General features: G+C 37.3%; 1 protein-coding gene across 2 annotated transcripts; it reads right to left on the bottom strand.

Moving 5' to 3' along the window:
* Window positions 1-1847: 1847 nt before the first annotated feature.
* On the bottom strand, window positions 1848-10621 carry LOC129273488 (uncharacterized protein C2orf42-like). 2 transcript variants are annotated; one of them, XM_064107340.1, is made up of 6 exons: window positions 9776-10621; window positions 7697-7846; window positions 6848-7075; window positions 5500-5708; window positions 4279-4438; window positions 1848-3814 (listed from the first exon to the last, which is right to left on the bottom strand). In XM_064107340.1, exons 1-6 carry the CDS (start codon window positions 10614-10616, stop codon window positions 3636-3638), a joined length of 1767 nt encoding a protein of 588 aa, XP_063963410.1. In that variant the 5' UTR covers window positions 10617-10621; the 3' UTR covers window positions 1848-3635. The 2 variants fall into 2 exon arrangements, with proteins under 2 accessions (XP_063963410.1, XP_063963411.1); XM_064107341.1 differs by having other exon boundaries at window positions 7697-7843.
* Between the last annotated feature and the right edge of the window lie 1031 nt (window positions 10622-11652).

The raw sequence follows: 11652 nt of genomic DNA, 5'->3' as shown, positions 1-11652 counted from the left end.
CAAAACTTGATATGCCAACTGGTACATTTTTGTCAAAAGTTACTGAGTATGAGAAATGCATTGTGTAGTCACAACTTACTAACATGACCATTTTCTTTGCATCACATTTGGTACTCCACCATCAAGTCAAACCAAACTTTACAAACCACTGTATAAACCACCCAGGGTTCAATTAAAGGATCTGCCAAGACTAAAATTTCAAAAAAGTTTTCTTTCATATCGTTACCCACAATGGAGGGTCCTGTTTCAAAAGTTTCTTGGAGCTAAAAAAAGTTGCGAGCTCAAATCAAGCAATTTGATTGGCTGAGAGAAATGACCATAGGCTTTTGAAACCTGCCTGGGCCAGATATTATAATGTGATCTTTTTTCTTTGCTTTTGTAATCAAACACGTACCGGAATAGATTTAAGGTTTCAAATAGAACTCCATTAAGACTTCAGATATGCAGCAAAGAACCAATGTTATTGCCCCTCTGTGGCTAATCAAGTACATAGAGAGATAGAGATCATTGTTGCCAACATCCTGATCTGAGGAGTGTTTCATGAAATGTGACTAATGTGTTCACAACCAATCAGATGCAAGGATTTGCAGTAGCTTGTAACAATCATTTGTTTTATGAACTGCCCCCTGGTATCACACCAAGAGTGACTGATTCTTTCATTAAACTTTTATTGCAATCTTTGATTACAGTACTTTTCAACTACTGGTATTTCTATTTCTGATAAAGGTTAAGTGAAATCATCACAGGAACTTTATTTTGCATTTCAGCATGTTTGATACCATATCTCAGTGGAGCATGATGAAAAACACCCAAATCCCAAATTTGGTCCATGAAAATTCTGAAATGCATAAAAAGATGGATTGATGTTGTCACATGTTGGTACTCTCTTCATATTGTTGGTTCTATTCTCTTTAAAAAAAAACACAAAAAAAACAAACAAATCTCTAGAAACATATACTTTCTTGCCCACTTTATTTTGATATTTTGGGAAAATTTTCATGAAAAAACTAAATTCAAGTAATACTGTCGGTAAATGAACAACTTGAATTCATTTGAATGCAGCAATAAATATTTCTCTATTCACAGCACTTCATGCTACCAATATATAAATAAAAATAAAAAGTAACACATCTATGAATTGTACAAACGTGTAGATATAGCCAGCACAAATATTAATGTTCTGTACAGCACTTTTGTGAATCTTTAAACAATGTATTTGAAATATCTATTATCTGTACATACAACTCCTGAAAAATATATTGCTTAACAGGAAAAGATTTCTTTTGAGCAGCCTAGTAGAAATATGTTGACAGACATACGGTACATGTACATGTAGTAAATGAGTAACACTGTCACAGTATATTTCAGAGGAAAATAAATCCAAAACAAAGCTGCTCATACAAGTCATAGATAAGTCGATACTTGTACAAAATAATGAACGAATTGTTTAATATCTTAAAATAAGTTATCAACAATCTTCTAGTAATGATGATTTTATAGTAATATTAAGCATCAAAAGATTCACTTCCTTTCCTCATTTAATGAGAACTACTTTTACAGTAGTACATGTATTTCGCATCAGTGCGGATAAGACGAGAACTCCAAAAGCACTACGGTACATGTAGTTGCGTTGCTAATATGTATAATACAGGATACATTTACCTCACGCTTATTTCTCCTCCAATAAACCAATTTTTTTCTTGAAAATGGAAACCAGAAAAAGGCAATGTAAAAGTCAAGATTCCTATGCTATCAGGGAACCATTTCATAAAGCTGTCCATAAGTTACATCCGACTTGTAACATCTGACTGCTGACCCTTTCTTGTGCTTAATTAAGTTACCACAAATACACAATTGGAATAAACTTTCCAATATTCTAAATTTTGTGTCAGAATACTTGGTAACATTCCATTTTTAATGAACATACAAATTATTGAGAATCTGATAGAGCACAAAAGGATCACCTAGTCTACTGTGCAAACCCTTCACTCGAATTATGGGGTCTGAATGCAAAGCCTACAATGACTAGTGTACTGAAGGCTCTCTTTATGTGCTAGTCTTTGAAGTTGAACAGTCTAGTTATGGTGAGAAAGGTATTTTTCAGGAATACAATATATAATGACCTATAAGACTATTTACCTGACATAGGGACTTTGGTGTCTTTGTGATCCCAAAGTCTAATCAAATCATTGTCACTCACATATGAATACTTGGAACAAGTTTGATGTTGATCCACCATAAATGAAAACATGATGGTCAGACATCCCCCATCCTCCGAACATTAAAAAAAATAAAAAGCTTCAACAATCGCCTATGGCACGTGGAAACATAAAAATTCATTTAAAAATTGTAATCTAAGATTAATAACTAAAAAAGGAAAAAAAATTGCAGCACAGGCAATACATGGAGGGTAACTTCTCCAAACTTCCGCCTCAACAAGCAAAACAAAAATTAAATCAACTTTTAAAACTGTTGACATAATTGATTGTAGAAAAATCAAGAGAATCACCAAACAAGATGAACAGATCACCAGTCAAACCAGGCAACATTTAATGATGCCTGCAAAACAATAATTCTTCTAGAAATACAACAAATATTGAAAATAAATATCACCCACTATTCTCCAATTAATGACTTCAGTCACTAAACAATCGCATTCAATGTTTCCTACATTCCTTTGTTCCTCTCTCCATCCACACATACAATAATCTCACCACCTGAATTTTCTTTTCTGTTCTTTTCTACTGGGCAATCTTCTGTAGTCTTTAACATCTTTATTGGAAAAACATTATCCTGGAGAATTTCTCTTGTATTTGTCACTTTCTGTCATTCTGTATAATTGTATTTATGCAAGTGATGTATGTAATATGTAACATTTTATCACAAATGTTTATAATGTGAGCAAAACAAATTTCAAAGTGGACAATAAAATGAAATTGAATTGAATTTTGTAACCCCTACTCTGTAGAGCTCTGCATTTACACATGGTCAAATGCAAACTTGTAAGCACTCCAACATACATGCAGCTTTGTAGATTCTATCCTATACACTGAACACTGTGCCAGAACCCAAGCATATCAGGGGACATTTTATCCCGATGCAATCAGAATATGGAACTCACTCCCAGCACCTCCCTTGAGTCTTTCAAGAGGAGGCGCAGCAAAGGAGGCTGCGGTATTTAAAGTCTCATCCGTTTTTAGCCACACATATTTTTTGCAGAGGAACTTTTACTAGCATTGTTCATCTGGCTACTTAACAAGAACAAACTAGTATGAGAGCACAACAATCACGGTCTACACTCAATGGGAAAATATAGAATACAACTTGCATTAGAAGTGCTCTCTCCCCCTCATTTGAAGCAATAACTTTGATATAGGGGAAGGGCAACTTCATTGTATTCCTTGTGAGGACTCTATTCTTGTGTTAGAAAATTGTCAGAGATTTCTGCCTCTCATCTTCAGTAAAATCCTGGGTCCGCACATGATTCAGTGTCACTGACATTTCATTCAACATACTTTACCGCTGTATGTAACATTTTCAGCCTTTTCAAATGTCCTTGATCCAATGAACACATTCCGATGTGCAACTTGACTACAATCCACAGGGTTCTCCTCAGTGGTTCTCCAACTCTATTTTTATACCACATGTTCTATTGCTGCATGTAACTCATCCATTCTTTTCTCAACATGTCCATTTCGCTGGTGACCATACTCAAACTTAATGCGCAGCTCACCGATGCGAGACTTGGGCAAGATATCAGGGATCCACTCGATAATGAAAGGCGTCGGCTCTTTCTGATCCGCTGCAGTGTTTCCTGTGAGAATGAGACAATTTGAGAAACATGAAACAGGGAATCCATATGAAAATTCAGGCCGAGTCAAGTCAGAAACATATCTTTATGGTCTTCAATGAAGTCTTGCCAGTCAGAAAACCAGTATTTCGATAAATGCGTTTCAAGAACTGGAAAACATTTCAAAATTCTGAAATACTAAACTTTCATGTTTCATGTAAAATTCTTCATCTATATCATAAATATTGAACACTGAGTTCTGAACCCTCTGATCAGTGAAAGAAGACAATGGAAGTAGAATATGTACAGTAAGCATATCATATTTCTTAATTTTATTGTCCAAGTCATTGTCTTCCAGAAAAGGGCACCAACTGAAGCATGATTGTCGCAAGTATGCCCTCATGCTTGCGATCGTGGAGGTGCAAGTCTGATTCCGAAAATCATACATGTACGTAGTGTGCGCTAGAGGTGAAAGGGGGGGTACTCACCAACTTTGAGGAAAGTTTTAAGCTCAAATGGTTTGATTGGAATCTGTCCTGCTGCTCTCCCGTAAGCCTCTCCTACATGCTGTACATCTACCTTGGGTGAATAGCGTGAGAACGTCCCATCTTTGTTCTCTACAAAGCTTCTTGTCACCTCAAGAGGCATCTGTAGGATGATAGGGAATTCATGGAGTATCTTGGAAGGGAGTTCACTGAAATACTGTATTAACTACTTACATGCAAGTCCCTGCGTCTGATTATTCTGTATTACAATGACCTGAATTTTCTTATATCCTAATTGGAATAAACAATTTTTAACCAAGACAGGAACAACACATACAAAACTTAACTGGATACGCCTGTGATGTCATAGAAGCCCAGGGGGGCCACTTACATTGGCGAGTGGATACCATGCGCGACCAAAAAAAATACGCAAAAAGGATGTCCTTTTCAAGATAGGGCACGTTACGTACATAACGTAATAAGGGTGTCAAAAACACTAAAATAATGAAAAAAGGGTATCTATTTCGCTAGGAAAGCTACGTGTTTAGGGTCAAATTTGCGAGGGTATAACAAAACTAAAATGTTTTATGAAAGATGTACTTTTCGTTCCAACAGTCAACACTACAAGTTTAGAGCTATATTTGCGCGAGGTGTGGCCGTACTAAACCCAATGATGTAGGTAAAGGTAAAACCAACGACCGATGACATAACAATTAAAATATCGCTCTATACTTGTTTAGGGGTTCAACTCAATTCTTGCCAAGAGTATCGTTTTGTTTCCAATACTTGTTAAGGGTAGGGTTTCACACGCCAATACTTGTTAAGGGTAGGGTTTCACACGCCAATACTTATTAAGGGGTGCATTTTCAGAACAAGGAAAATACGTGTTTAGGGTGCTTTTAGAAACCCCATGTTCACGCATGGTATCCACTCGTCAATGGAAGTGGCCCCTCCGGGCATAGAAGGCAGACGTGGCCTCTTCAAAATTTGAAGGGACTTGAATGAACTTTCCTCTAAAACTTCATACTTCCAACCCGTTTTATAAAACACATAATGCACAGGTCAAATTCATGTTGGCGGCACTGCAGAAATCATGGGTATTAACAATGTAATGCAAATTGTCACACATTGTAAATACCCTCCAGTACAATGCATTGCCATTAACACCTTCACACCTGTGCATTATTTGTATTATATTGGAATGCAAACAGCCAAAACATGTACCTCCATTGTATCAAAGATCTGCTTGACTTGGATGATGCTGGTCAGCTGCCAGGTGTACTTGGTAAACGTCCCTAGAGGAAGGGCATCTTTACGGATGAATGCCACTGTAGAGTTAGGGAGTCTCTTCTTGCGAGATCCTGATGATATCCGCTGTTGGAGTATATCAAAGAAAACCTGGGGTATGTGAAACACCAGAGGCTCAGGAGTACCTGCAAGAAAAGAAATTTTACAATGTCATATGCATGACTTAAGTGGAGGAATTCAATGCAATACCATGATGTCTTGCCTGACATACATGTATCTCCAAGCAAGATGAATATATAAGTTGGGCCTAAAGAAGAGTACCCCATGTCATATATGACAACATCAATGAATCAAATTTAGTATATTGTCTGTTCTTTCATTTTGCATTGAAGTTTATCATATAGAGCTGCCATGAGATGCATAACTAACTATTGGAATTCATTATTTTTAATGGCAATCATACAGCAGAATACACTGCTACTTCCAGTCCCTGCCTTCATTAATTAAAATGCCCATCAAATAAAGTACAATTTTCCATCAAAATAATGTCAATGCCCCACAGCACCATAGTGTATTCAACTCCATAGGTTTCATTATGAAAATTAATGTTTTAGTATCCACCGTGGAGTGCCAAAATCATTAACCTTGCAATCATTGTGATAACTATTGTATTTTGGTGATTGAATTGCATGCATGAGTGATTTCAATATTTATTACCACATACATTTACCAGACTGCAAGGGTGGTTTGTTTGCTTTTTAAGAAATTAATTAGAATTTGGAATAGCTTTAAAAATAAACACTCCCAAACATTGGTAAATTCCAAATGTTAGATTAATGGGCTTAGATATTCAGCTTGGGAAATAATTACTGGATCACACCATATGGGAGCTTTTAATAGTGGGAGAGTACGGATCTAGCTTTTTCAAAGGAGGGGGTTTGACCAAGAAATTTGACAAGCAAAAAAAAAGGGGGGACTTCAATACAAGATAAAGGTCATTTTGGTACTGAGAAATTAGACAAGCAAAAAAAAAGGGTTTTACTCCAAATGAACCAAATGCAAGTAATTTTGGTACCAAAATTTTTTTTTACAAGTGCTCAAAAAAAAAGTTCACTATAAAATGAAGGTAAAGTTAATTTGGGGTTGGCTTCAAAATTTAGGTCATTATTTTAAACCCCCTAAAGATTTCATAAATATTGGTAAGGAAAAGGTATAGTATTTTCCTCTTTCTTCCTGTGCATACTGACTTTGCTTGCAAAGTAAAAAAATATTTGGTGTTCCCCTCAAGGACAGTCAATATTTTATAATTAGTTCTACTTCCTACCTTCAAACTGATAATGCATGGTTTGGTTGATCCTCTCCGTCACGCTCCCCAACCAGTGATTGAAAGAGACAGTGGGTCCTTCCAGTGCCTCTGTTGTGGGCTGGGGTATCCCCTTGTTGAAGGACAGTTCAGGGTCGAGTGTAGGACCGGTGTTTCTCCTAGGTGGTGTCTTCTTGACAGGGGATGTCGCTCCCTCTTGGAGCGTCAACAGAGCACTGCTGGCCTGGGCTGGTGGGGGGGAGGGGTGGGGAAGAATAATCATCATCAAGTAAGGTTTAATCTTTAATACACTGCAAATGCTTCCAGGCAGTAACTTCGACCAGGATTCAAAATCAAGTAATAGATGATGGTGTCTCCTTGATAGGGGATTTGGCCCCCTCATGAGAGGATCAAATCACTGCTGGCCTAGGCAGGGATTGGATGGGGATGAATTATCATCACATAAAAGTTCAATAAACTATAAAGATTCTAGGCAATTTAAAAGTAACCTGTCTAGGACTCTGATTCAAAACTACATGTATGGTTCCAGCTCCTTTCAATTAGAAAAGAATCCCCAGAGCCTTACAGCCCAAAGTCCATTCATATATTAAGATACACACAAGAGAAAAAATCATGTTGCAACTGTATACCCGATTCTTCAGGCATAAAAAAAATTGTCTCCATGTGTTGCAGACTGACTGGTCTGTCAGCTGTGTGTTCTGAGGCATCTTAAATTTTCAGTATTTGTAACTTTTTAGATATAGTCAATGACAAGGACTATATTGATTATACACTGTAAAAAAGATATAGTATACATCTGATTCCATCACGAGTTAACAAAACAAAAATCAAATGGTGCCTCATCTTTACCAAGTGTGTCATCTTTCCTCCTCTTCTTTCCCTGCGCACCAGGCACTGCGATTGCCATGGAAACCGCCTCTGATGATGTATCAGTCACTTGACCATCAATAATGGTTATTTGAACAGAGCCCAGAGGTGATACAGGAACGCCTGCTGCTACTGAAAAAAAAAATGCAAACAATATCAAATCTCATTTGCCTGGATTCTGAACAGAGGATTTAGTTGAAGCTGTGATCTTAATGTGGTTTAACCCTATCTTGCCAGGGGGGGGCTCAAAATTTTTTGAGATAAATCTGTAATGCAAAAATATTGTGCCTCTACTGCCGGGCTATGCAATTTCAAAATAGCTCTGGGTAAATACATGTACATGTAGGGCTAATGAGGTGCAGAGTGGATTACACTTGAAGAATGCAACATGAGATCAGATGCTACCAAAATAGCTCTCAAAAAGTTTCAAACTGTCTATTTGAGCATATATAAGACAAGAATACAGTAAACAAAACTGGAAAAAAAAGCAAAGTAACAAGTGCTCTAAGGAAAATTCTCCACTCCCCCCCCCCTATTCCCATGGGGTTACCAGTCTTCACTTGGATTTCAGAGGACAGCTTCCCATTTCAGGCTTTCTTAGGTTTATTGTACAGCACACATGTTTGGCTTCTCTTTTTTCAAGTGCAGTGATTATAATTGACTGGCAACCCGAATTAACTGTAGGCTTACCACTGTTAAAATTCAAATGTATGAAGTTGTTCACATTTATGTTCATAATGCTTAGATATTTCCTTTTTCTCTCATGTTTTTAATGACCACAGGATAAGACACAAACTTTATTTCATTATGTTTCAATCATGCATGTAATGCACTCCACATTGTTGGCTACCTAGCCAATATATGTTATGTACCTGCCAATCAGTTTGTTGCGCAGTCTGGGTTCATGTGTATTACATAATTCAGATCTAGAACACCTCTGTTGCTACAGTACATGCTTTACTTGTAACCAGGGTGATACTTTATCTTTTTCCCCTTTTGTTAATGTACAACTGTGTTTGATTCCATTCATATGTGATCATGAACTATTATTCACTATTATTATGCTGTTTATGTATTAAAGTCACATCAATTAAAAACAAGTAAATAGCATGTAATTGAGTACCGAATTCTTCAGTGTTAGCCGTTGCACCTCGATATTATTGAGTACCGAGTTCTTCAGTGTTAGCCATTGCACCTGGTTATCATTATTAATACTTGGTTACATGTACTTTCTTGTGCTGTTAACTTTTGACAAGATCCTATATTACTTGAACTTCATATCTTTGCTGATTATGCCAAATGAAATGATTTACAATGACCCATAATGGATTCAAAAAAACAAAGGGGTCCTCAGCTAACGACTATTTCATTCATGTGATAACCTGAACTTGCATCTCACTTATAATTCTCAATGAATTAAAGGAGAATGAAACCCTTGAAACTAGCTGAATCCATATCAAAGAGAAAAATCAAAGAAACATATTGTTGAAAGTTTGAGAAAGATTGAATGAATAATAAGACAGTTATGAGCATTTGAATGTCGAGATCACTAATGCCATGTAGATCCTCCCATTGGCAATGCGACCAAGATCTGTGATGTCACACACGTACAACTCCCTCATTACTTTAGTACTTATTTCACTTATATTCTCACTTTTATAGAGTCTATCACAAGGTGAGGTGTTCTCTTTATGAGAGGACAAGTACAGAGGTTTCACAACATTATATCATTGATGAATCGTTTGTCATATGATTAGAATCAGCAAAAAGAGATGTGTTGGGGTATATTTTCAGTGTCCAAAAGGGGAGAGTTGTTCATCTGTGACATCATAGATCTTGGTCGCGTTGCCAATGGGAGGATCTCCATAGCATTAATGATCTCGACATTCAAATGCTCATAACTCTTCTATTGCTAGTCCTATTTTACTCAAACTTTTGTTGATCATATTCTTTGATTTTTCTGCTTTCACAAGAGCTAACTTGCTCCAAGAGTTTCATTCTCCTTTAAGAATTCATTATTCATTGGGGAGCCAATGAATGCTAGAACTAATTTATACTTACCCTTTTTCTCCTCATCCATATTAATGAAATATTCAAATTCCTTGGCTAGTACATCATCACTTGCAAATGCACAGATACAAGCATAAAAGTGGACACACTTCTTCTTGCTTTCTTCATGTGCATGCTTGAAATTCTTGAACTGTCTGCATGAGCAATGAAACCTATGTTCCACACAGCCCTTCCTCTTTGGAGACTCCGAGAAGGAAAAATGCAGGAAACCTAGGTGATTTGTCTGCTGGGGCTTGCACTTGACAACCATGATATTCTTAGACACACGCTGCACAAGAGGACCAGTGGTCTCGGTGGCAAGAAGCCAGATCGCTTGCTTCATTTCGTTTGACACCGGCAAACTATTGAGTATCGAATTCTTCAGAGTTAGCGGTTGCGCCTCTGTCGTGCACTTTTGGGCAAGCTCAACATGCTGGCATAACACCTGGTTACTTTCTTGTGCAGTTAACTTTTGACAAGATCCAATATAGCAATGGGGTACATCCACAAGGGTCATAGTCTCAGAATCAGGCCCCTGAAGGACAATCTCTCCGCTAATCGGCAGCTCCACAAACCCTCTATAATCAGGCCCCCTATCACGCAATCGAACAGAATAAACCATAGCAGACGATCCTGTGATGATTCTGATTGCATCAGCACTTTGGTTCCCCTTTCTTCCCTTACCCCTAAGGACAATGTTACAATCTTTATTCTTGCAGCTGAGGCCACGTATGCCATTGTAGATTCCACAGTTGGGGCACTTCCTGACACCCCGGAGCGTGGGCCTTCCAAGGTCCTTGAATAGAGCCTTGGGATCGGGAGTGGTTGGTAACTTTGGTACAGTATTCATCATGACATGCCTACATGAAAAAAAAAATTGTTAAACAAGGTCAAATATATTATCACAAAATCAGATTGAACACTAAAATTTGAAAAATGTTATCAAATAATGTTAATTTCACAACTTCATTTATATATTAACAAACTAAGTAACCCTCAAAGAAACCTACCTAAAAATGGCTAGGATATTGAAACAAGTGGAACACCTCTGGCAGTCTCGCCTGCATTACACAATTCAATATTGCAGCAGTGCTGACTTTGAAAATGAATATAGAATAATCATTCACAAAAAATATTATTCATATGATAATAAAATACTATGTTCATTGACCCTAAATAACATTTGACCTTGATCAGGAGACCTAAGACTTAGACAAGACGATCAGTGATACTTGATTACCCTCATGTCCACATAAATGAACTAGATCCATAAACTTTCAAAGTTGTGATGGCAATTCAAAAAATACCCCCAACATAGCCAAAGTTCATTGACCTTAAATGACATTTGACCTTGGTCATGCGACCTGAACTCGATATGCGTCTTATAAAGTTGGCGAAGAACAAAAGGAAACAAGATGGCGACGTAATATTTTTCGCTTTTTTTAATGAATTCTTGTTTAAAATGAAATCAATATCGTAGAAATGTCAGAAATGAAGTTGTATCCCAAACATGATTTAGAGCTAGATCTTTTAGAAGTAGAAATCTTGGGGGCGAAAGTTTCAGTTCTTTTCGCGGTTCACGCACATGAATGGGACGCAATCCCTGGCTCCGTGGAGAGTAAGCATACGTTAGTAAATGATTTTACAGAAGGAGCCTCCTGCCCTGGCTAGTCCTGATCGTGATCCTACCTAGAATATCTACTTTGGCAAGGTCTACTTAGTGTGAGTTTTGATGTTATTATTTGTTGAACCTTCTCGACTTCTCCATATTTTTATTTTCAATTTTGGGTGGCTGCCGCAAAAGTAGACCAAAAGCTTTGGTCTCTGTTATGTTGGTTGTTCCGCTGAACTCCGTTGGCTCCACTCACCAAATACAGAGACCGAAGTAC

This window comes from Lytechinus pictus, chromosome 12, assembly GCF_037042905.1.
Source record: "Lytechinus pictus isolate F3 Inbred chromosome 12, Lp3.0, whole genome shotgun sequence".
Taxonomy (NCBI): domain Eukaryota; kingdom Metazoa; phylum Echinodermata; class Echinoidea; order Temnopleuroida; family Toxopneustidae; genus Lytechinus; species Lytechinus pictus.
This window is presented reverse-complemented; position numbering and strand designations above follow the sequence as displayed.